General features: G+C 47.6%; 1 protein-coding gene across 1 annotated transcript in view; it reads right to left on the reverse strand.

Annotated features, from left to right (window-relative positions):
* Positions 1 to 26,553, reverse strand: part of Ube3c (ubiquitin protein ligase E3C) — a 91,263-nt gene that overhangs the window by 34,705 nt on the left and 30,005 nt on the right. The window contains exons 7-18 of the mRNA XM_076873033.2: positions 26,121 to 26,278; positions 23,042 to 23,195; positions 22,455 to 22,675; positions 21,336 to 21,487; positions 18,879 to 19,066; positions 14,618 to 14,704; positions 9,701 to 9,858; positions 9,325 to 9,557; positions 4,601 to 4,705; positions 3,690 to 3,777; positions 2,122 to 2,219; positions 834 to 966 (exon numbers count right to left, since the gene is read on the reverse strand). Coding sequence (XP_076729148.1) covers positions 834 to 966; positions 2,122 to 2,219; positions 3,690 to 3,777; positions 4,601 to 4,705; positions 9,325 to 9,557; positions 9,701 to 9,858; positions 14,618 to 14,704; positions 18,879 to 19,066; positions 21,336 to 21,487; positions 22,455 to 22,675; positions 23,042 to 23,195; positions 26,121 to 26,278 — 1,775 coding nt within the window. The remainder of the gene's footprint in view (positions 1 to 833; positions 967 to 2,121; positions 2,220 to 3,689; positions 3,778 to 4,600; positions 4,706 to 9,324; positions 9,558 to 9,700; positions 9,859 to 14,617; positions 14,705 to 18,878; positions 19,067 to 21,335; positions 21,488 to 22,454; positions 22,676 to 23,041; positions 23,196 to 26,120; positions 26,279 to 26,553) is intronic.

The following is a 26,553-nucleotide window of genomic DNA, read 5'->3' on the forward strand; positions in this document are numbered from 1 at the left end:
TGCAGCCAGGGCAGAGCATTGCGTGGGCCTGGGTGTGATCCCGGGGCTACAAAAACAGACACTCAGGAGGGTAAACCCTCCATCTCTTTGCCTCAAAGGCAAGGCAGCTGCTGCTTCCCATCGGACAACCTATATCGACCACAGGTCTGTGCAAGGTCTGTTTTTGATTTCTCCACAGTGATTCATCACCCTGCCATGCAGCGTCACAAACAAGAGGTTCTAAAGTTACAGCTGTAGCACTGAACAGTGAGGTTCACACAGTAACTAAAGACCAAGCACGGCCTCGCTGTCCAAAGACAACCCCGACTCCTGTGTACTGCAACCCTTCTACTAACAGAAATACCACTGAAGCACAGGTTCTATAAAGAAATAGGGAGGATGACAGCATTTATTTCAGTGCACTTAATGTGACTTATAATTGATACTTACATAAACATGCATTTATATAAAAACGCAGAAGGTAAATTGCAGCCACCAATATTCTTAGAATTAAAGGTAGCAAAGTAGAGAGACAACAGTACTGTGTGGGAGAGTATTGTGCCTTTGAAAGATCAGTATTTTCTTGTATTTTGGGCCCTGTGCATGCAGGGGAGTGCTCTATCACCGGGCTCTGTCTCAGCCCTGAAGACCAGTATTTAAAAGGCTTCTGTTGGAGTTCCTATTATGGAGATCACTTGCCTGGCACGTACTCGGCCTTGGTTTGACTCCCAGTGCTGTGGGCACCACCAAGTCAGCACAGGAAAAGAGGTGGACACAAATCCTTAACAACACTGTTTCCTAACACAGTTCCCAGCCCTGCCCCCTGGCAAACACTCACACAGAATCATATATACCATTTTCTGGGGAAAGTTTGTCATAAGCATCCTCGTAAATATAGTTTCTTCTTATTGTGACATTAATTCCATCCAGAAATGGGCCATCTCCTTGAACTTCTTGCTTATCTGCATAAATCAACCTCTGAAAGATCTAACAACAAAACAGGGAAAGTTTTGAGATATTACACAACAAGCAATCAAAGAGAAAAATTCTGAAGTGAAATTTAACAGCCAAGATACTAGATTTTTATCAACAAATGACTATTTACATTTCTAGTACTGCTGTTTTCCCATATCACAGTAAACTTTGAACATCCCATGCTGTCTGTTCATTCACACATCTTTCATGAAGGCTCAGGTGGTGGGAGAAGGAGGCACGGCTTGCCGGGCCAGTGTGTCTGTGCAGCGAAGCTGTTCACACAGTGCTCTGATGCTGGACCGTGGCGCGGGGCCAAGGGAGGAAGCACCAGCCGCATCCGAGCACCTTCCTGTCACCCAGGAGAGCGTGTAGCCTCCACAAAGAGCCTCTTCAGGCCTGGGGGCTTCTACCAAGTTTCACAACACAGGGAAGGGCTGGAGCTGGGCTCAGTGGCAGAGCACTCGCTAGCATGTGTGAGGCACTGGGTTCCATCCTTAGCACCACATAAAACAAATAAAGGTATGCTGTCTGCCAACAACTACAACTACAAACACACACACACACACACACACACACACACACACACACACATACCACACCCACACCGACACCCCCCACACCACACAGGAAGAATACAAAAATTAAATCTGGAAAGACAAACACGAAGTTCTGCACATTAGCAGAATCATCTGGAAAGGACGTAAGCTCACTTGTCCATTTTTGTAAAGTAGTGCTGGTAACAGGGTTGGCTTTCATGTGAATGTACAGAAGCATCTCCTCACAAGATTTTGCATTTTCAAAAATAATGCAAAATATAGGAAATAGTGGAGAGAGAAGAATAAATGCACTTAGACTCCATGAGAATTCTCTAGTTAACAATTCTTTGATCAGTTATAATTCAAGGGAAAATTGTTTTATTCTGTATAAAGAGGTATCTGTTAGGTCTTAAAAATTATTGCAGGCTCTTACAACCTAATAAGAACAATTTAAACAAAGAAATCAAAGATGTTTTTGCTGGTGTGTTAATTCTTAATGCTAACATGACAAAACACAGAGAAGAGTCTGTTGGTGAAGAAAGCAAGGCTGGGCAGCAGCTCCCTGCAGACCACTGCCCAGCCAGCACAGGCCCCAGCACTGCGACTAACGCCCAAAGGGACCAGGGCTTACCTTCACTCGCTCCTCAAAGGGGACCACAAAGGGCAGCTCCGTCAGGACAGCCAGCTGCCGCTCTTCAGACACAGTCAGTGGTGGGGACTCCAGGCCCACTGCCAGGCACATCAAATAATTAGTGGTCCATGTATCTTGTCCTTCCCATGTCCACTGCCCATTACCAAAGTCAGCATTCATAAAGCCACTCTTAAGAGGACTAAAATAACCTATTAATTCACCTGTCTAACTCCAGCTCCACAAACACACCCCAGGCCCAATCTAAAACCCGTGGGATCGGTCCAGCCATATGCCCAGTGCCCATGCAGAGTGGGGTCAAAACTGAGCCTTCCCCGGCTCCACCAGCTGGAGCCCAATCTGACATGAGGACTCTGGATCAAGCAGCAATTGATGCCTTTGTTAGCTACTGAATCTCACTGGCTGGTGTGGCTGCCAAGTGCAGATCTGAGGACGCTGCGCCTTGTGCATAAGCCCGCTCTTCTCCTGGGGGCGGGGGGATGTGGTGAAGGCCAGACGACCTGCTGGGCTAAGCACTCTGTGGGCCTCAGCTGTACTTTCTACCAGGGAGAGCTGTGCACAGCACAACGAGCCCTGGCTTGGCTCTTCTGAACTCACTGCCCAGAAGAGGAGGATCCTGACCGCTCTCATCAGTTATCAGAAGCTCTAAGTAAGAATCTCTTTGATACTCCATATATAGGTATATAAAGGAATTATAACCAAAATACATTAAAACTCCCAAAACTGAGTAATTTAAAAAAGCAAGTACATGAAAGATAACATCATTTATCAGCTGGGAAATACAAATTAAAACCATAAGATAGCATGGCACATCTTTATAAGCAGCTAAAAATGATTTTTTAAAAAAGACAATTCCAGGTGCTGGGGCTCAGCGGTAGAGCGCTCGCCTAGCACATGCGGGACCCGGGTTCGATCCTTAAACCTTAAAATAAAGGTTTAAGAAAAAAAAAAAAAAAGACAATTCCAAGTGTGGGCCGGCGTATGGAACAGCTGGAACTCTCAGACACTGCTGGGCGGAATGCAAAGTGGTACAGCCACTTTGAAGCGAGTTTCATATAAAGTCAAACATACACTTGGCATAGGACTCAGGATTCTCACTTTCAGATATTTATTCAAGTGGGAAAAAAAGATTGTTCACATAAAAATCTGCCCACAGATGGTTTAGTGCACCTGAGTCCATCATCACCAGACTGAAGAAGAAACAACCGACTTCCTCATGCTGAGAAGTGGACCAGAAATGAGGCACACCCACGGCAGAACAGGCTGAGCACAGGCTGTGCCTGACGCAGGCAGCCGCTCGGGCCCAGCAGGGGGACTCTGCTTAGGGGCTTCCAGAAGAGGCGAGCACAGGACGGGAACCAGCCTGCCAGCCCAGAGCTGCCCTGGGGAAGGTGCGCGGCACCCGGAGCTGAAGTGATTTTGAGGGTGGCTGGCTGGGGAGCGATGGTGCATCCCAGTCTCAGAACTGCACCCCGAAGGCACAAGCGCTGCGACAGGAAACGGGACGCGAGGCCTGGCCACCAGCAGGCAGTGCCAGTGGGAGCACTCACCCTCCAGGGTGGACTGCAGCGGGCCGATCCTCCCCATCCGACGGAACCTCCACACATGTCTGGATGCGGGCACATAGAGCTGGGTGACCTGTGGGAGGTGATCAGGTCAGCAACATAGGATCCAGCAGCTCCCACTCATGTTAGTGAGCTGGGCCTCTGTCCTAAGCAGGCTGCCTTGTCCCGCCCTCTCGCCCGATGGACGACACCCGTGTCCCACAGGGCAGCTCCTTCTTTTTCCAGCATGCTGATTTGAGTGTGCTGCAGCTGTGTTCAATGACATCCAGAGTCCCTGGGGTGGCAGGAGCCCAAAAGGGACCTTTGACCCCTCTTCATACCCCACGACCCCCTTGGAGGGGCCTCCCTGCTGTGCCAATGATGGTTTCTTTTTGGTGGGAAATTCTTTGTAGGGGCCCCAGCCTTGTTCAAGGGACAGCAAGAAGCCCCGAGGTGGACCTGAAGGTGGGCGTCCAGGAGAACACCACACTTGAACTGCTCTCCCAACCCACACCTTCAGGTCTTCAGCAGGCCTGTGGCCTGCTCCTTCTACGCCCTGCACTTCATCTCCAGCCCCAGGAGTCTGCAGTGAGTGCAGCCAGGAATTTCCCTGGACACACCTGATACACCCCTGCTAAGGCTAGGCTCTAATATCCTACATGATCCGCTGTAGACCTGGATCTTAGCAATACTTATGTCTGTCTCTGCTCCTTTAGAAAATTGATACGGTTGTGAAGAGATTATTAATATTGATAATGTTGCCCCGACCCCCAGCCCAGGAGGCACTGTAAAGAACAGGCTTACCATCAGTGTTAATTTACTAAGGAAATACAACTTTAAAGAACTTATTCTTCTCCCCACAAAGAAAAAAGAAAAAAAAATTAGTGAAAAGTACTTTAAGAATCTGTCAAGAACACCTTATCTGCTTTAATATCTTCTTGTTCTGACAGCCAGTGATTTGGAGGACAAAAGTTTCTCCTGGTGTCTCTGGACTTCAGCATTTTCACTAGGTTGGTGATGACCTAAAGGGAAGAACAGGGGCTGGGTCAGACAAGCAGTCCAGCAGCCACCATCCACCACCAGGGCAGGGGAGAAGGCCACTGAGGCCACCAGCCAGGGAGCGAGGAAAGCTGCAGAAACAAAGCAGTCACCTGCCAGCACACACAGGACCCCCCACAGCATGCACACACGATGGTCCTTAAAAGCCACATGGAGACAGTAATCACACTTTACAACACAAACCTGGACACATCAGTTTATCTGAATTAAAGTGAAGGCCACCTCAATTTTCTCCACTGTGTAAAATGTTTCTTATCTTTCTGAGAAACACTGTATGGAGTGCTTCGGGGGCAGGCAGCCCCAGGATCTCCAAGGAGAACAACTCGGGCATCCTTCACAGAGCCTCTGGAGGTGGCCTGCCTCCCTGGGGTCTGGCAGGCAGACTCTGGCACATTCCTACAGCTTAGTTCAAGAGCAGCATGTTCCTCACTGAGCCAAAGCTCCTCTCTGGCTGCAGAGGGAGCTTCTATGAACAGAACCCAGATGACTACAGGGAACCCAGCAGGTGCCTGAGCACTGATCTGGGATCTGAAGTTCTTTGTCAGTTTTTCAGCAGATGACTAAAGAGCTCTAACAGCACTACCTAAAAGAGACCCAAGTTCTATACTACACCTTTATTACAAGTAAAGTACCATGTAATAAAGGCAAACACTCAAACTGTAAAGCCAAAGTTTTAAATCTCTAGAACCAGGATTCAATCATACAACTACTATGGAGTCAAAGAAAGATTATAATGGAATTTTCTGTAAAGGCCAGGCTTGTGTACACACTGCTTCCAATTAAATAAAATATAATTTGGAATAATCACAGAAGTAAAAAACTAGAGTGATGTGAAAATTTCCGAACACACTCACTGGATAAGCAAGATCCCACAATTTCAATTTTCTTTCTTTCTTTCTTTTTTTTTTTTTTGAGAGAGAGAGAGAGAGAAATTTTTTAATATTTATTTTTTAGTTATCGGCAGACACAACGTCTTTGTTTGTATGTGGTGCGGAGGATCGAACCCCAGCCGCACGCATGCCAGGTGAGCGTGCTACCGCTTGAGCCACATCCCCAGCCCACACAATCTCAATTTTCAATGGAGCTTTCCCTTTAAAACAGCACCACAATTCCACACATTAACATGTACTTGTGACAAGAGATTCAAGTGCTGTCTTTATTAAGCACAAATCCCGGTATACAGGCATGCCAGAAATTCTATGTGCCCAGAGAAGATGGGTCAGACAGGTTGCATCTCACTCACTGTAAGACACTGCTTGGATAACCACCTTTGGGCAGAGAAAAAGGAGCATTTGAGCACTGTGGATATGCAGGTGGAACTACAATGGGGAAAGCCTCTCAAGATCCAGAATTCGGCTTTTAACTGGTGGATACTTCCTACCAATTGAGATGGGGCTTCTACGCGGTGGCATTTCAAGTCCTACCCCGATACCACGGCAGCACTTCCTTTCTGAGTACAGAACCAGCTTCAGGCCGGGATCAGGGCCGACCTGGAGCTGGCCACTCCTGGACCCTTCGGTACTCTTTGATGACACCTTCTCCTGCAGCTCCGGAGGCCCAGTGCTGGTTCTTTCTGGCCCACAGCATGGTCAGTACTAACTGCTGTCTCTTCCCAGCAAGCATAAGGCCCTAGGTTCAGTTCCCAGCACCACAATACGAAGACAAAATCCCCAAACCTTAGATCATATAAAAGCTCAGAAAGTAACAAATTACTCAACACTTAGAAATGCATACACCGTTATGCCGTTCCTCTTATGACACTTCTGAATGACACAGCTGGTGTTTACACTATTGCAACCAAAAGGTAAGTACACAGTCCAGGTTTTTTATTTTATTTTTACTTTTTAGTTGTAGATGGACACAATATCTGTCTTATTTATTTTTGTATGCGTGCGGAGGATCGACCCAGTGCCACACACATGTGAGGCGAGCGCTCAGCCACTGAGCCATTACCCCAGCCCCCACAGTCCAAGTTTTGAAAGGCAATCGGGAGAGGAAATTACATCGTCTCCATATGATGTGTAAGATCTGATGTGTAAGATCTGCTAAGCAAAACCCAAACCGTGTAATAAAGACAAACGCGGCCAGCACAGCTTCCGTCTACTCCAGGACTAAGGTGATTACAGCTATAAATGACACTTCAAGAGGAGTTTATAAATTTGATAAATGCATAAACTGTTTTAGCAGTGTCAATTCAGGGCTTAGAAACTGACCTCAATTCTTCTAGTGACAAAGAAAGATGACTCTATCCACTTAAAATTCTATGTTCTGTGACCAGTCTCCAGAGCCTCTCACACAAATTAGTTCAGGAGGACCATCACCAGCTGAAAAATGAAAATGGTTGGTGCGCAAGGGTCAGGCCTCATCTGCAGTTCTGTCAAAGCCAGGGGCAGGCTGCAAGTCGCTGGCCAAGCGTGCTCACCTTGTTACTTGGTTCTACCTTGGATACTCCAATTTGGATTGGGTCTCTATAATACCTAAAAAGTGCTGGTCAAATTACACTTTGGTTTTCAGAGGGCAAATGGGGAAGAGCAGCTGACTCTACCAACTGCCAGCTGAGTGCCGCTATCCAGGGGGACGAGTGTTCTTCTATACGAATCACTGTAGGCAGCGCATGGGCAGAGGCAAGGCTGGGACACTGCCTAGAATGAGGGCCCACTCGGGGCAAGTGCTGCTGAGTACCTCATAGTAAAGGCCATTTTGTTGTTTTATTAGAGGTCTTGGTGATGATGACTTCAATTCTAAAGCAACTGGATGCCAAAAACGGTGAACTTTCAGGGCTGGGGGTATAGCTAGTGGTAGAGTGCTAGCCCACCATGCACAGGCCCTGCATTTGGTCCCAGCACCAAACAAAAGCAAAAAACCAGTGATCTTTTCACTAATTCTTAAAATCTTCAATGATTAACAAAGTGGCAGTAAGTCACTGCAACAAAATTTTAATTAAATGCTTGAACAAAACAAAATAGGGCCAGGGTAGAAAATAACTACTATAGCATTATTAAATACAGAGATTTCTATGTCCTGAAAGATAAGCCTGTCATAGGAAATCATGACCCTCTCCAGAGGTGCTGTAAAACAACGGAATCATCTGGCACAAGCACGCGGAGTCTGGTCTCCCACGTGAGGGAAAGCGTCTCCAGCAAAGATCCCAGAGTTTAATTAAAACCTAAAAGGAAAATACATACGCCACCATAACGTTCTTATTCAGATAAAGCTCCCACAACAATTTTAAGTCCTGAATAGGTGAGAGCTTATTTTTAACTTGGAAAAATCACATAACCATCAATCTTTTAAGAAAGGATATATTAAGGGCTCAACATGTGAACTTCAACATCTACTTAGAGACAGATAAGTAATTAAAATAAAGTGTGCAAACATGCATCACACCCATCTGTTCAAATTATGAATTCAATGATGCATTAGCCCTGTATTCACACAATCAAAACATTATCAGTTACTTTCACTGCTGCTAATACTCATGCTCCTAAGTGAAATGTGTTGTAAAATCAGGCAGAATGGGCTGCAGAGAGACTCTTGGACTTGTAGGATGAATAAGCATTCCTTAATTAGCCCATCAGGTTAAGTGCAAGCATTAATGGGCCTTTCCTAAAGTCTAGCTTGACATCTTCCTCCAAACATGGCCAAGAAGAAAGTTCCATTAGCAGTATTAATACAAGCTTAGTTGATCATTTTCATTCAATTAACTTCTTTCAATTAAATAGATAGCTTGACAAAAGCAGTGATAAAAGACCTGGAGGGACAGTCGATGGCTCTGCCTGAGCGCTGCGGGCGCGAGGTCGCTGGTGGGAGAGGAGCTGTAAATCCAGCACTCAATTTGGGAAGTGCACCATGTCTGCCCGCCCTCTGTTAATGAGCAGTTTCAGCTGACGAGGCAGCACCCTCCCTCCCCCCCCCCCCCAGCAGTGACACTCCCAGTGGTGCTGGTTCCCGGCCAGCACCCAGCAAAGGAACATCCCCCCACTTTCTGCATGTGAGAATGACACATCTTAGCATAATTCATATGCGCCTAGCATTAAAAATGAGTGACCAAGCCTACCTTTGTTACTCTGCCTTTAAAAAGATGAAAAACTGTAACAGCTGTTTGAGATCTATTAGTGAAAAATAAAAAGGGAAACATTTATCCAGGCACAGTGGCACACACCTATCATCCCAGAGATTTGGGAGGCACGAGGCAGAGAATCATAAGTTTGAGGCCAGCCTCAGCAACTGAGCAAGACCCAGCCTCTACATAAAACAGCTGGGGGACATGACTCAGTGCTTAAGTGTCCCTGGGTTTGATCCTTGGTACAAAAAAAAGAAAACTTGAAAAATTTTTCATTTATACCTTATCTAATCAAAGAAAGTCCTTTGACAATTTACAAGATGCATGGACAATATCAAAAACAAGGTATTAAAATGAGGCAAATGTAAAAATAAAGGTAACTTTTCTTATAAAGTTTTGTAAATTAAAAAACATGCTTGAAACAAACCTGTATTTCTATTATTCTGAAATCAATCAGGCCAAAAACAAATCTAGGCTTACTTAGCCCCAGGAAATGACACCTGCCGGAACATGGAATACCTTAAACAACTGAATCCAACGCTTCTGCTCCATCTGTATACACTGCTGCATCTCAGCGCTGGTGGTGACGCCGACGCTCTGAAAGGCGGTGACGTACTCCTCCCGCACCTCGGGCTTTGTTTCCGGGTAGGCCAGCTTGATGATGCCCAGGCAGGCGTCGCGCAGGCAGCGGGAAAGGGCCACCAGCTCCTCCAGCGTGAAGGGCATCATGGACGACCGTCTCTGCCCTACAACTGCAAACACCCCCATTTCCAACCAGCCCCCCTTCCCCCTCTCTCAACATAACATGCACACTGCGAAGGCTTGGAAGCTGCCCACTCTCTGTGAAGACTGACAGGCCTCTGGCAGCAGCCCAGGAGCTCCTCAGAACTCTCACCTTCTATGGGGTCGCCGAAGAACTCATTATCGTGGATGGAAATCAGTGAGTGGCTGAAGAGGGAGCTGAAGAGGTAAAAGAGCGGGATGATGCGGCCCGAGTCCTCGAAGGACATGGGAGAGCCCCTGGATATCACCTGGAGCAGCGGCACCATCGACCTTGGGGTGGAGACAGGGAGGAAAAGAGCTATCCAGTTATTTTAAAATCAGGTTTAGTTTGGGGTCTAATTAGGAAATGATATTAGACAAATGAAAACTACAGTGACATTAACAGTAAAATGACTTGAAGGCAAGGAAAAGTCACTGGGGCAACACAAGCCAGTCAGGGGTACAGACCTGGCTTTCCCTCAGGACTGCTCCTCCTGCCAGTGGGCACTCAGCCCAAGGCCGAGGCCCTGGGAGGGCGCTGGGAGGACGACGCGCACTTCCCTCCTACGAGGAACACCACGGCCTCCTCTCCACCTGGCAGTCAGCAGAGGTCCCAGAGACTCACGGAGCTCCCACTATCGGGAACTTTCCAAACAGCTCCGCACTGCATTTCTGCTTTCGGCTGGCTCATTTCAGTGCCCCTGTGCACTGACCAGCCCCACTCCTCTCCTGCTGGCCCCCTCTGAGCCAAGCAAGCACTGAGGTGGCACAGTGGTGGGGCAGCCTTTAGGGAAGGCAGGGTCTCTACCACTCTGAAGAGCTCTGATCTGTTCAGTGAGTCCACATCTTTCAGCGGGAGTCTGCTCCCTGCCCCTCTGCAAGTCCAATTCTTCAACTGGTGGGCATTTAATAACAGTTCCATGTCTCCTCGCAGGCCCATTCGCCTGGCTTAGCAAACCTACATGGCACCACCCTCACGCCTCCCTGACATGGCGAGATCCGCCAGGACCAGGTCCACAGGGCCAGCTGCCATTCTGCATGCCCGAACACGGCAGACATACCAGGCCAGGCACTGACGCTGGGCAGGATAATCAGTCAATCCGTGAGTTGAGGAAGGAAAGCCATCCATCCAAAATAAAACGCAGTGGGGACAGAGAACGGCAATCGTACCTTACAGTCAAAGGGAAGGCAGAGGGCTGACTTAACTGTACAACCCTGGCTTTGTCCCCAGCCCGGCCCTCACACCTCCAGAAGGACTCCCCACCATGCCTTGTGCAGCACTACCCACGTAGTGGAGTTCAGCAAAAAATTTGCTGACAAGCAGAAGAAAAAGAATTTAATGTCCTACGTTTAGGTGATATTTGTAAAAATAATGGTCAGTATCTTTTAGTTCCCTGGCCACTTAATGAAAAACCACAAAAATAAATGACACTACTTAGGAGGACATGCTATTTAGGGGAGTACAGCAGCCAGGCGGGCAGTTTCCTGAGTCTAAGCAGTGCTGGGCCCACCAGTCCTGCTCAGAGTCCTGTGTGCACGGCTCCAGAACCATGCTCTAGGGACACCATGTGGATCATGTGAACCCCTGGGGATCAACCAGCAATCACTTGTTCTCTTTACCCCATGAGGACAGCAAGAGGAATGGGTCCTTCTGACTGGAGCAACAGAAAACAGGACTGGTAAAGAGGGCCGTGTGTGCTGGGGACCTGCAGCTGGGGCACGATGAGACAAGAGTGTTTTGGGTCCTCTGCTGACCACGCTTCCTGCTGTAAACACAGACTCAAATCTCTCTGACACAGGGTCCATCTCAGAAGACTTATGAGCAGATTAAAAGTCCATGATTTATAGAAATGGAAAAGACACTGATTTATAACTTGGGAAAGTTGGTTGAATTACTGTCAGGGACAAATCCCTGCCCCCTGTTTCTACTCTCAGAATGAAGGTTTGCACACTATCTGTGGTGACCCAGCAGCACCTTAAATAGTTTCCTGCCTTCTACATAAGCTGCCTACCAAGTGGTCGTGCGCCTAGAATCCCGAGAACCACTCGAGATTGCTGGCCTATCTGCACATGCTGAGCACATGGGGCAGAGCACCTAGGCGTTAGGCTCCGGTAGAGGGATGCCCACCAGAAAAGGGCAGCCAGCTGGCTGTGAGTTCCTGAAACCTGACAAGGAGGACACCCGGGGTCCAACTCCAACAGCAAGTATTTAAGGTGAAGTATGTGAATAAAAATATCACTTGCAAAAATGTCTGATGCGCTGAAACGGTTGCTCACTGGGACAAGTAGCTAGACGCGCTGGCTGTGCCTAGCTAGCCCAGCTGCAGGGCAGAAGGGTCTCAGGCCCAAGTCTCAGAGCTCTCAACACATTCCCTCAGGACTCTGCTGTGCAAGTCTGGTTGCAAAACTATTTTCAAATTAAATTCAGTGTCACTCTCAAAAACATTGTGTACTTCAGCCAGGTGTGGTGGCGCATGCCTGTAATCCCAAGGACCCAGGAGGCAGAGGCAGGAGGATCACAAGTGTGGGGCCAGCCTGGCAACTTAGAGACCTGTCTCAAAATAAAAAATAAGAAGGGCTGGGGATGTGCCTCAGTGACATAGCGACTCTGGGTTCAATCCCCAGTGCCACACATTCAAAAAATTTATGTATTTCATTTAAAATTTTATTCTTGACAGCAAATATGAAACATATGTAATAGGAAGATATCAATATACAGGCCAGTTCTTAAGAGGACTTTATGTGAATAAATTGAATAAAAGAAGTTCTCAACTGCCTTTTTAGAAATATTGTTTTCAAAAACCCATATAACTTTATCACCTTATAAAATATTATTAATTTAACATAATTAACAATATCTCATTTTTCTTTCATACACAAGGACTCCATTTCCTCACCAAGAGACAAATGCCATAAACAAATCAGGCAGTCCTGGGTGGTGTCTCTGTTGCTAAGTGGGGATACTCACTGGGAAATGATAATTTCCTGTCCTAACAATCCCCAGTCTCCTTGGGCCCTAAGTAAACCTGTCACTCATGAAAACCCAGGCTCTCAGGGCTGACACAGGCAGGAGTGGCTGAAATGTGCCTGGCACCACAGCACAATGGCACATATTCAAAGCCTCCTATTTCAGACAGAAATATTCTAGACATCAGGGTATCCTCCGTGGCTCTCATTTGTCTGTGGGTCCTCAAGGTTGACTCAAGATAAACCACTCCACCTTCTTGAGTTTCAGCAGAAAAAAAACTCCCTACTGCCAGGCACTGTGGTGCACATCTGTGATCTCAGCAACTGGGAGGACTGAGGCACGAGGATCACACACCCTGTCTCAAAATAAAAAGTAAAAAGGGTGGGGATGTAGTTCAGGAGTACCAAAAACTAAAGCCAACCAATGAAGAAGAACAAAACAAACCCTCTCTTTTCCTCACAGATGCTTAAGATTAAATAAAAGCAAAGCAGGACAGTGATGCTGTCCACAGTGACGATCCCCTTTGTTAGGAAGCACAGTTCATGCAGACGACCAAATCCCAGTTCCAATCGTTCAGGGGCTGACAGGGACGGACTGAAAGGCACACATCTCAGCACAGGGTCTTGCTGCACACCACCCACATGCTACAGATCAAACTGGACTGCAGAGGAATGGAGTGCAGAAATTCCAGACCCTCACCTCAACCCACCAACCTCTCGTGTATATGAAAAACCAACTCTTCCTTCCATTCTTGCCCTGCACAGAAGGAGCCAGATGCCAGCTGGTGGTTGGTCAGTGATTGCTGTCCTCATCGGCCAGTTAGCAGGACATGCAGTTGCATTTTAGTGTTCAATAACTGAGTCACATATGTCCCTTCCTGAGTCACAGTGCAGCCAGAGCAGTCGAGATTCTGACTGGGGAGAAACTCTGCAGCACAGTGTGGGCTGCAGTAGGCTCCCAGAAGCGCTTGACCACTGAGCCACATCCCCAGCCCTATTTTGTATTTTAGTTAGAGGCAGGGTCTCACGGAGTTGCTAAGCACCTCGCCTTTACTAAAGCTGGCTTTGAACACGTGATCCTCCAGCCTTAGCCTCTGGAGTTGTTGGGATTATAGGCATGCGCCACGGTACCTGGCTTGTTTTAATTTTGAGAAAGTGCCTTTCTAAGTTGCCGAGGCTGGCCTTGGATTTCTGATCTTCCTGCCTCAGCCTCCAAGTAGCTGGGATTACAGGTGTGGCCACCATGCCCAACTCCGGAGAACAGGAAGTTAGGTGGTCCATTTTTATGATACAGCATTTAGTCTTAACTGGACCCAAATGTAACACTGTAACTGCAGTCCTTCCCTTTACCCACCCCAACTTTAAAATCTGCTAACTGAGTAGACTGGAACCCCAGCTCTTCCTATGAGGGCAAGGGGAAGCACTGCATCTGGGACAAAGGCAGGTGGGCTGCTCACCCAGGTGCTTGCCACCAGCTTAGGGAGGCTCTGCCGCTGGCACAAGTAACGCTGTCCTTGCCCACCCCCTTCCAAGCACATGCTTGATTTCTTGAAGCACCCCGGTATTCCTTAAAACTAGGAAATACCTTTAAACATGGAACTTTCCCTTGTTATACATACATTTCAAAATATGTAGATAAAGACTCTGGCTTTCAAGTTACATAATCATTCACATGTAAAAATCAAATTATTTCAAGAAGTTTTACAAATCAACTTCTGTACTGCATAATGTTAAATTTGCTTCAAATCTATACAGGCATTGTCAAAAGCATACTAAATTCACATGGAACAAAGAAGTTCAAAATAACTAGGATAAAGACATATTCTGTTTTTGATGGTGCTGGGGATTGAACCCAGGGCTTTGTGCATGTGAGACAAGCACTCTATTAACTGAGCTACTCTTAATAATGCATAAAAATAACTGTAAAACAAGGCACTAATTTTGGTGTGTGTGAAATTAAGACCATTCAGAATTTTTCCTCTAAAACAACAAAGCCGAGCACTTCCAAACGCCCTCCTGCCACACTGTGTCAGGCATGGGGGCCACAGCAGGAGGCCCACAGGTGAGCAGGTGTAGTACATACCCTGTGATCATCCGTGTTGTCATGGAAGAGATGAGGACCCAAAGGTGCCGCAGAAACCTGGCATTGAAGGCCAAACTGTAGAGAAGCCTGAAAAGAAGCGGGAGCGGGGGACAAAAAGAAGCAGTCAAGTCATCACTCAATGCACTTCCTCCAAAGGAAAGCTGTACTTGAAGACAAGGCCCAATTAAGAACACAGCCACAGTGACCTCACAGCGAGCTCCCATCTGACATGACCCTGGCGCAGAGCCACCGGCGGGGCAGCCTGAGGCACCCACACAGGCTGAGGCTGCTCCCCCACCATGCTGTGACATGGTGTCCTGCTCACAGGGACACTAATGGTATGCACTTAGAATCTCTACCTAATGACCGACTGAAGTCACTGTCCTGAAACAAACACAAAAAATAAGTTTAACATCTCAAAAATCATTTCTATGTAAAAAGACATTTTAAAACAAAGAAGTTTTTAACAGCATTTCCTCTATCACACCAATTAGAGACTGGAGAACTCTGAAGAATGGGCAGAGCTGGACTCTGAACTGGCTCTGGGCTGAGTGCTGCACTGTGACAGGAGACGTGTTCTAGTCATAGCAGCATCATCAGAAAATATCTCCTATGAACATTTTTTTTTTTTTTTTAAATGCAAGGGTCAAAAAAAATCTCAACATGTGTAAGATGAATTCACAGTAAGACACAGGTAGGAAAATATGATTTTTAGGAAGGAATGTTGGCTAGGTGTGGTAGTGCTCGCCTGTAATCCCAGCAACTCAGGAGGCTGAGACAGGAGGATCACAAGTGTGACATCAGCCTCAACAATTTAGTGAGAACCTCAGCAACTTAGCAAGACCCTGTCTCAAAATAACAACTAAAAAGGGCTGTGGAGGTCGCTCAGTGGGATTGAACCTCTGGGTTCAATCCCCAGTACAAATAAAATAAAAAACTCGTTAGTTTTATTTGACCTTCACGAAAGAATGCAAATTTTAACATGATCAATAGTTGATTAAATCCATTCATTATACTGAAAATATTAACAAAAGCAACCATGAAATCATAGGCAAAGAAATAAATTTATTTCTTTCTCCAGTACATCTTTAAAATCATTATAAATTTCACATTATCAATGTATAATATAAATTCTGCATATACAATGAAAGAAATCTATTTTTGTCCATTCAAGTTATTAATAATCATTTTATCCTACATTATTAAAGCATGAAACATGAACTTGTACAACTATGTAAAACAAATTAAAAAAAAACCCAAAAACAAAAAACCATGAACTTGTAAACCAAGAGCGAAAGACCATTTGCTGTTGCTGCACATCCACTGTGCTGGGCACACACAGCCCCGTGCAGGGCACACAGCTCCAAAGTGTGATTAGCAGCACTGGGTGCTCCTACGCTGGCTCATTCTACTAGTTTTTGTTGGGGGGGAAAAAAATCAAACATATAGAATTGATCTGGGATGCCTTGATTTGATATATTTATATAAGAACTATAGGCAAATTATGGTGCCAACTGTCCCGGCCTCTCAAACAATACCTTTAATACTCTGTTTCAAAGCTTTTAGACCTGTTGCTAGAGCAAACAGTCAGGCCTAGAAGAACATGCCAGCCCATCTCTTCCAGGACAGACCAGGATGAGGGGCAGAGGTATGGTGCAGACACCCGTGGGTGCAAAAGGAGAGGTTAGGAGAGTGGGATGGGTGATCGAAAACCAAGAGATCAAGCAAGGCTGGGAAAAGCAGCCTGAGCCACAGGTCAAGTCAGAGGGGACTCCAAATATCTGGTATGAAAGGCTCTGCTAAAAATCCACAGTCCAAGGAATAGGAAGTGTTTCTGAAAGCAAAGGGAGTCACCATGAGGTTTAAGCAAGGTGGCTTTACTTCCAACAATCTAGTGTGGCAACACCTGAAGCAGACACATTGTGGAGACAGAAGGCAGGCAGGACACTGCTGGAAGAAAGTCTAAGTCCACTCCCCGGAACAGCGTGGCCCAGGGATTTCCTGAGAGGATGGGCCTGCTCCAAGCATGCTGCAGGGTCCCTGCATGTACTTAACCCATGTGCAAGGCACTGCGGCTCCAGGACTGGGCACAGACAGCAGCATGAATGACGGGGACATTCGCCAGCACAGGACGGATGGAGGGCCTCAGGGAGGTGTGTGGGTGTATGGGAACAGGTCCCTCCCTCTACCTCTCCATGAAGCTGGAGCACCAAGGTGTCAGCAGGCTGAAGAGAACCCAGAGAGTTGACCTAACCCAGGTGAAGCTGTTATGTGAAAGAGATCACCTGGAAAATCAACTGAAAGAAAAAGGCTGAAAAAGTAAAGGAAAAAGAAGCAAAGCTTTCAAAACACTGAGACAGAGAGAGAACCCATGAAGGAGACCACAAAAGAAACCCAGGAGTGAAAGAGAAGGCAGGAGAGGAGCATCTGCAGAGGAAGCGGGTGGAAGGGCCGAGAGAGGAAGGATGAAGAATGTCACGTGTGGGGCTGGGGCTGGGGCTGAGGCTGGGGCTCAGTGGTGGGGCACTTTCCAGCATATACGAGGCATTAGGTTTGATTCTCAGTACCACATAAAAATAAATAAAAATAAAGATCTGCCAACAACTAAAAAAATATATATATTTAAAAAAAAAAAAAAAAAGAATGTAGAACGCCACACCAAGCCCGCCTGTGAGGCCCCTGAGGCCCTGCTCAGCTCAGAGTGGCGCACCTGCCCACTGGCCCACAGAACGACACAGGAGGCACATGGCTACAGCCCCCTAGTGGGCACTTTCAGAAAGGCTGCCGCAGGTCCCTGCCTGAAAACCCCTGCTGCCATTAGACCTGGGGGAGTTTGGACAGTGTCCAGATACTCTTATTCTTTCCCTCTTTTTTACACAAAAAGGAGGTAATTATGAGTACTGATCTCTTAATCTTCCTTTTTCATGCACACATCTGTCTTGGAAATCTTTGCATACCAGTCTAAATGGGACTCTACAATCCTTTACACTAACAATCAATGTATCAATGTAAAACAGAAATTAAAATGGCAAATCCCAGCTCTAAAAAGACGATGAACTGATATTAGCCAGACAGGAGTTGAGGATGAGTTACCAGCTTGGGATATGTCAATCATCTTTTAAATACTTAAAAAAAAAAAAGTCAAATCTGAAAGGAGTTAAAATCTACAAAAGTTAAAGCAAGGCTATGTGCTATTTCATGAGCTCTGGAAACACTCAATACTGGTTTCCTGGAAGAGATAGGTGCTGTGCCCATGAGGTCCAGTCTGTACACAAGGGGCTCCACCCACGCAGCACCCTGAGCAGTTCACTGGGGCACTCAGTCCAGGGCAGTGCAGAGTCAACTAGTGGCCACCACCCAAAGGAGCAGGCTCTGTGGCACATGAGAGCAAGGAGGCCCTGGCTTAGGTCACCCCCAGCTCTGCAGCAAGTGCCTGTACAGAGCCTAAGGAAGACCTGGTCACAGTTCACAGTGCCCTGCCTCTCCCACTGCAGTGGGCAGCAGAGAGCCAGGGAATGCTCACCAGGCCACTCGGACAGCTGGTGCACCTTTCTCTTGGCCCTTGCCAGAGAATGCTTTCCTGGCCAACAGGACCTGCTCTGTGTGTGTGACAGGGTGATGTTTTGCAGAGACAGAACTACATGGGGGACAGGGATCTGCACGGGTCCCACTGACAGGTGCTGCTTACTGCAGCCTGCCTGTGCGACACAGCACAACGGCTGCTTCTGCTCTGCGCTACACCCCGCTGTTGCTCAGATACCCACCAGCCACTGTCACTCCAAGTGGGAAGACACAGCCCCACCAGCCACTGTCACTCCAAGTGGGAAGACACAGCTTAGGACCACCATTGAGACCATCTAAGCTCAAATGAACCACCTTACAAAAAAGTTGGGCATCTGTTTTAGTCCCAACCAAAAGTTTATCTCAGAGCCTTGTAAAACAAACATTTACCTACTAGAGTAAACTGCCAAGGGCAACCTGATAAACCAGGTGTTATGAAAACAGCCCAAGAAGAAATGTTCACTACTGGCTCTGTCACCAAGGTCTGCGTCCAACTTTCAAGACAGGTAGCCTGGTCTATACTCTCATTTGCAGGTGACCTGACCTGCTGAGGCAGCATGTATAGGGCCAGGAAAGATGCCAACAGCATTAGTCGGTTTTAAAAAAAAAACAACTCCATGTTCTACACAGCTGCAGTGATGGGGACCTGCGCCCGGCCAGGGCGTGCTGGGCTCTGCACATGGACCCCAGGGAGACCTGCCTGACTCTGGGCACCACCATGCGGTGCTGCACCATCAGCGTGTGGCAGATGGAGGCCATCCGGGTGAAGACCTCCTCGCTGGCCGGGTCCCTCCACACCAGGTTCAGCAGGGCACTGGTCTGCTGCTTCGTGTCCAGCTTCTTCAGACATTCCTCGGTGATGTATGGGGCGGAGACTCGGCCGGCCTCCTGCAACACACAAGTCCTGCTGAGTGCAGGGCACTGCGAGGACTCGCCTGCCCCACACCACACTTTCCAGGAGAAGATGGGGAACACCTGAGACCACGTACACTACAGGCAGCCTCGCTAGGTCACTGCTCGCCAGTTTATACACTGCATGACACAAGACTGCCACATTCGGTTTCTGCCTGCCAATATGACTTCTTCAGTATTGACTTTTTTGGGCAGTGTGGGGCTCAGGGTATTAAGCCAGGGTGCTTAACCACTGGCCTCAAAATTGCCGTGCTCCTGCCCCAGTCTCTTGAGTCACTGGGATGACAGGCGTGTACCACCAAGCCTGGCTTAGTATTTACATTTTACGAAAAATTCATTTCATACATTGTAGAGTGAGTTGTACCGAGACAGCAAACATGGTAGATTCACACTACTTTCTGAGGGCATTTCCATTTTAAATTATCAGAGATTGTTTTAAGCAAAATAAGTAAAAGAATCAAACAACTTTTTTTTTTTTTTTTTAAATCAAAGGGCGTTCGTGGTAAATTTAGCCTTCACCATTTTAGTGGTTTGCTGAGAGAAGCCCTGGGCTGTACATGCAACTCCTGTGGGTAAGGCACTCCAAAGGTTCCTCCTCCTGCCCACAGCTGGAAACATCAGCGCTAGCTTGTCTTATCACTTACAGTATTCGGCCAAACTTAACAGCGCCAACTGAACACTGCTTCAGAGTAAAAGCCGAAACTCCACCTGTCAACCTGAGTCTTTAAGGAGCAAACATGAATGTCAGACCATACACATGGGTACCGCTGTTCCAGAGTGTACAATTTTAAACTCAATTATATATGTAAGTAAACAGATTACACAGAATCCTAAGGACAAAGAAGTTTATTCAGGGCAAACTGACCCCTAAGAACCTCAGACAACCAAATCAGGCCACAGGCGAAAAGGATGTAGCAGACCTGGCTAAAAACAAAAGGAGGACTCTTAGCTCCCACGTGTGCCACTAGTCCTCCATCCCAAGGCGGGCAGGACAGAAGGGACAAGACCCAGGCAGGGGAAAAATGAAGAGGATCAGATAGAGCACAAAGCCATGTGATCAACAGGCCCTGAAACCTTACATATTAAAAAGGAGGAAAAGTAAAGTGTAGTAGCTTTTCCACAGACCTAACAAGAAAAAAACATTCGCCAACAACCTCACTGTCGAGTGTCGGCTGCACAACCTCAGCCAGTGGACTGTGGTTCCCTCTGCTTAGGGGTCTCCACAGAGTCTCCCTGTGGCAACGTCCACCAGAGGAGGAAGTGTCTGCCGCCTCCCTAGCTAACACAGCCCATGCCCTCTTTGTCATACGGGCAGCAGTTTACATAAATCTCTATTTTCATAGATTCTGTGGAAGGCAACTTAAAAATTTTACTTTCTTCTAAAACCAAAAATTTTACCTGTGTTCTATCCACAGACCTCATTCTTTAGTTGACCTCTACAACGGAATCCATATTTTGCTGCAGAGTTCTGAGTCTTGACAGATGAGACATTATCAGCACCCACCAAAAAACTCAGTCTCACTTCTTCGTAGGAGCCCTCAACCAGCCGTGACCCTGGCAGTGACCTTGTGCTACTCTTCCCCTCCGGCTGAAAAAGCTGTCTGGTAAAGGTCAGTACTGACTCACCCTCCCGTTAACAGACACTGAAGTTCTCTTCCACCTAGACTGCCCAGGCCACTCTCAGGTGAACACTATCAGTACGAGACTCCAGAGGGAGAACAAAACCAGCAGCCTGTTACAGCCACACCTCAGGCCATTTCAATTAGGAGGAAAAAATGGTCAGCATCAGGTTTATATCTAAGCAAACACAATTTCATGGGTGTCCATATGATCATAATGCCTTGTATGACTTGCAGTGAAACAGAACAAAGGGGGCTGGGGTACTAAGTACAGCTGCAGAGCCCTGGGTTCACTCCCTAACATCAGGGAAAAAGGAGGAAGGGGAGCTTAAAGATGTGACCATGTTTTCCAAAGTGAGTCCTGACACGCCTCCCACGTCCAGTAGTCCTCACAGGACAGGAAGGAGAGTTCACCTTGGGCTCAACAATCTCACCTGCAGGAAATGCTTCCTGAGCAATGATTAATACACAAATGACCTGACTTACCTAAGACCGAGCCACACACTGCCACGTCACCCCTCACACACACAGAGAAAAGCACACAGGGTGGTGGGTGCGAGGAAGGGCCCCGGGGTCAGGGAGCCACAAAGGCTCCCGGTGCGTCTCAGGGCCTAGTGTGGGCTTACGGGGCTGGCGGGCTTGTCGGCCTCCTCGCTCTCGTCCTCAGAGTCGCTGGTGGAGTCGTGGGAGCTGGCGCTGGCAGGGGAGGCAGGTAACTGGGAGAGGAAAGTCTGGAGCACGTGAAGGTACACCAGCAGGCCCTCCTCAGAGAGCACCCCTGGTGAGAAAGCACCACAGCCTCAGTTAGTGCCACCCACCGTGGGACAGGCGGGACCTCCTCCTACCTGAGGAGGCACTTCAGCCTGGACTGAGAGTTTGACATTCCAGCTGTGCTTTGCTATGAAGCAGATCTGGTCCTTGTCCCACAACAGCCAAAACTCTTAGGTGTCCTGAGAGCAAAGAGGGTCCCTGGGGAATCCCGAGGATGCAGCCTGAACTCACGCTGACGAGGTGAGGGGGGCGGGGGGCCTCGACAGCCTGCCCTCCCACCCACAGGTACCAGGGAGCGTTCGAGGCGGGGTGCCCTCCTCACTCCCTTGCCCGATGAGTCTCTGCTTCTGGCTGTCCATCTGTGTCCCTGGTAACAGACTGGTAGCCATCAGAAATGCTGCCCTGAGTTCTGTGAGCTGCTTACAAATTATCAAACGTAAGGAGGGACTGAGGGAATCCAATTTTTGTGGGTTGGTCAGAAGATGGGTGACAACTACCATGTGCACAAAGTGTGTGAAGGCGGGCAGGCTGGCGGGACTGAGTCCTCAAGCTGTGGGGGTCTGTCCCTACTCCAGGGAGACAGGGCAGAACTGAAGTGATCACAGGCCACCCAGAGGCAGCTAGGGTGAGCGGGAAACCAGCCTCGGCTTCCCTAGGTCCCTCGGCTCTAACCCTGCACACGTACAGGAGTTAACGCTCCCAGGGGCAAGCCTTCTGATTCCAGAATGGGCACACTAGAAAAACCCACGAGCATGTCGCTCTCGATAGATGGCCTCAGAGAACACAGGCTGAAAGAGCAGCCTTCCCTTTGTGCCTGGAGACCAGGCCAGACACAAGGCAAAGCACCCTGCTCAGGCCCCACCCAGGAAGCCATCTTTACCACGTGACACTTGCCACGGCGCAGCCTTCTCCCGGCTCATCTGCTCATGCTACCTACGTAGGAGTTCAGGTAAAATGTATCTTGTATTTCATACCCAAGTAATTTTCGCCAACAGCTAACACAAAATAGAAAAGCCACGGTGCTCCACGGCTCCTTTTTGAACATCTACTCTCTAGTAACAACAGTGCATTCAGAAAAGGCTCGTAAGGGAAAGCGGTCTGTACATCTGCTAAGGCCGGGATGACGAAGCGGAAAATCTGATCTGTAAAAGGTGCTGCCAGAAACTCCTCTGTGAAGGCTGAAAAAACTTGCTGCCTGAAAAGGAAAAGGAGAGCTTTGTGACACCAGAGCACGTTGCTCACCAAGGGACAGTCAATTAGCTGAACATTCCTCTAACAGACAGCTACTACTTCCAGGTGACCAACCTGAAGTCAGCCTAATCCACAGCCTCCCTAGTCAGGTGACTGCCACATCCTGACAGTTACTGGGAAGCTGAAAATAACCAGGCCACCAGAATCCCAGAATCCTGTGAGGCTGCAGGACGACCGAGCACACCAGTGCTGTTCCCGTGAACTCAGCCACACTGATAGAGTAGAGATCGACCTTCAAGTCTGCATGCACAGCAGCATCCCACAGAGACGCCGACAGCCAGACGCCCCTCCACCACCCACTCTCACCCACCTTGCACCTTCTGGGCAGGAGCTGTAGGTAAAGTGCAACGGTTTTAGTACATTCTCCAGCAAAATTTTTGCTATAGGAACTCGAGATAGATCAGAATATTCAATACTTGATGGAAGCTTGCTGTTTATCAGCAGATAGAGAGACCTGTAATACCCTAGAAGAAAGGAGAGAAACATCTAAAACTGAGAACTTTTTTTTTAATATTGAGGAAAACTTTTATTAATCTATTTTTTGGACAGTACTAGGGGTGGAACCCAAGCCCTTGCACATGCTAGCCAAGTGCTCTACCACTGAGCCACGTTATTTTGAGACAGTGTGTCACTAAGTCGCTGAGGCTGGCCTTAAACTCACAATTCTCCTACCTTAGCCTCCTGAGTGGCAGAGATTACAGGCATGCAACACTGCCCCACAACGTTTCTCAACTTTTAAGCTCCTTTTATAAATCTCTACAAGTCCGAATTTAAGTAAATTCTTCTCTAACATTTCACTAAGGAAAACTTGAAACAAATATGGAAGTCATCCAAATGGCACGTAAGCCTCAGCACCCACCACTTGGCACCAACAGCGTCAATGCCAGCCATCTATACCCTTATGTCTCATTGCATCTGTTGTCAATCATGTAGAGGCAAATCTAAGACAGGGTTATTTCAGTATATCCTCAAAAGCTAAGGACACTGTGTGAATGTGTGCGGTGTGGCATTATAGAGGGACTGAACTCAGGGGTGCTCTGCCACTGAGCTAAACTCCCAGGCCTTTTAAAATTTTTTATTTTGAGATAGGGTCTGGTTATATGGCCCAGACTGGCCTTCAACTTGTGATCCTTCTGCCTCAGCCTCCCGAGTAGTTGGGATTACAAGTGTGTACCACTATGCCTGACAGAGTGATTAACGGTAATTCCTTGATACTGCAGTCACCTGGCTGGTGATCTAGTCTCCCACTGTCTCATGTTATGCATTTTGCTTAACTAGTTTCTTGAATCTAGGTCCTAATAAGACTGATGCTCTGAACTATCTCCTAAGCGCCCTGGTGCCTAGTTAGTTAGGTTCCATAGCGTCATGCTGAGCTCCTGGGTTTAGGTGTATTGCTATGCCTCAACCTACTATAGTTGTTACCCTCAGGGACCCTCCAACTATCCTGTGGCCATCAGGAGCACTCTGCTGTGTAATGGACAGGATGCCCCCATCCCACTTCCCTCACCCCATGGGAGACCAGCAATCTGCCTCATCTCCAGGGTCTGGTAAGATTTTTTAGAGGAAATGATACTTATGGAGACCACAAACCAGATACCAGGGAAGTGAGCCGATTTACAGGCCACTTACACTTAAGCACAAGTAACTGTTGGGATTACTCCCAAATTTGCCTTCCTACGCACCTGACGTATTTCTGGTTGTGCGCGAAAAGCAGGGTTCTAGCCATATCACCTCTAAGAAAGAGCTGCCCTGTTCTTGGACAACACCAAGGGCAACGTGCTGGCATGGCTGTGAGCATCTCCTGGCTGCCCAGGCCTGTCTGACAGCACAGAGGAAAGGCACGCCATGCACCTGCCTGGCCACTTTTCAGCAGGAGTCTTACACAGCCTTGCACTGAGCTCTGACTACTAAACTCGGTGCTGAACTCAGACTTGCAGCATGACCATCCTGACTCTAACCTAGCGGACGCTGACTACTAGTGACATCAAAGGGAAGCCTAAAAGCTCATTTGCTGTAAAACTTAAAAAGACACAAATACATAGAATTTCTTTTAAAGAAAACACAGCAGGACTTTAACACTGCCAGGTGTGTTCTGATCAGATGACCTACGGCACGACCAGAGTGCAAAGCTCTCAGGGTACAGAAGCACATGACATACATCAGAACACCAGCTGTGGTTACTAAGCAGGAGGCTCAAGCTGCACAGAGAGGTCAGCCAGGAAGCACCTTGTTAAAAGTAACACAGCAGCCACCCAACACGACGCCAGAGGTGGCAGTCGCAGTAGAAGATGTTCAAGCATTTCCTATTTTTAGACACGTTTCAAATAATATACATTTCTAGGTTATCTCCCCTATACTTTCAGAAAACAGGAAAACTAAAATGCTCACTGAATGCCTATCCTTTAGTTGATATATATAACAATACATCAATTCATACAAGCACCACTTCTAACAATTTTTAAAAAATCAAATTCCACAAATTCCAATTTATCTTTAATTAACTTAGTAGCTTCTCTACGTTTTTAATGTGTGTGTGTGTGGGGGGGGAACCCAAGCCAAACGGTGAGGCCGGACATCAGAATACAATTCAGCCTTCCCCGTGTTCACCAGAGGATAAAAGCACTTCAGGAGAAGAGACGCGGAGCTATCAGCCTCCATCATGGCGTGGCTCAGCAGCACCTCCTGAGCTCCTCTGCTGACTAATGCAGTCTACTTTAGCGCCGACTCAGGCTTCTAAGCCCAGGAGTCCTAATGTGCTGGGCTTCTATCTGTGAGGACACTGGGTTGAGGTTTTCTTAATTTCAGACTACGGTTAATTCACAAGTATTTAGAATATTATTTATTATCATAGTTTTCTCCAAAACCGTGTTGTTAATAATGTCCTTGGAGGAATTTCATAGACAGTTATTCTACTTTATGTAATGCACTTGAAGAACAGTTATCAGTGTTAACACCGAGTCAGAGAAAATTCAGACAAACTGCCCCACTCCCTTCTACCAGCCGTGTGAGAGCGCAGCATCCCCCGACAAGGACAGCCTGGGCAGGCATCTCCTCAGCGCCGCAGGCCCTCAGCCACTGCCCTGGGCTCCCACAGCTCAGGATGAGGGGAGCAACAGGGCGCCTGCTCAGTTCTGAGGAATAGCGGCTCCCAGTGAGGACACGGACCCTGGGTTCAAGGGCCTGGGGCAATTTCTGAAAGCAGATGCTGCCCTTCCTCATTTCTAAGCCAAAAAATGTCAGCCCAGAGAGCCAGTATGGCCCCATGTTTTCAGAGTGGGGCTGAGCATGGGTGCTGGAGTGGCGGCAGCTGCAGCCCTCCTGCAAAAGCACGTGCCCCGAGAAGCAGGCAGGTCGTGTACACCACCCACAGGCCTGACCCCGCTGCTTACCATTGTGGATCATGTAGTGCAAGATCTGTTCAATTACGGACACCACATAGCTAGCATCTTGTAAAACAGGCAAGTAAGTATTCTCAGAGGAAAAGACCTCAAGCATTCGCATTGGAAGTGCAACATTCAAACTGTCATCATTACAGCTCTGCAGCAACCTGTAAAAAGGAAAAAAGCATTCACATACTTATGGGGTGGCTAATGTCACCAGAGTTCTCCCCAATTCTCTTATTGGCTTTGAGTGAGCAGCTGGGACACTCTGTTGAGTGCCAGAGATCTCCGAAGACAGCAAGACTCAGACAAAAAGTAAGCAAACATTCAGACTTTGTTTCTGGTGCTGGGGATTGAAACTGGAGCACGTTACTACTGAGCCACACCCCAACATATTGAGGTTTTTGAGAAAGGGTCTGGCTAAGTTGCCCAGGCTGACCTC

Source organism: Callospermophilus lateralis, chromosome 1, assembly GCF_048772815.1.
Source record: "Callospermophilus lateralis isolate mCalLat2 chromosome 1, mCalLat2.hap1, whole genome shotgun sequence".
In the NCBI taxonomy this organism is placed as follows: domain Eukaryota; kingdom Metazoa; phylum Chordata; class Mammalia; order Rodentia; family Sciuridae; genus Callospermophilus; species Callospermophilus lateralis.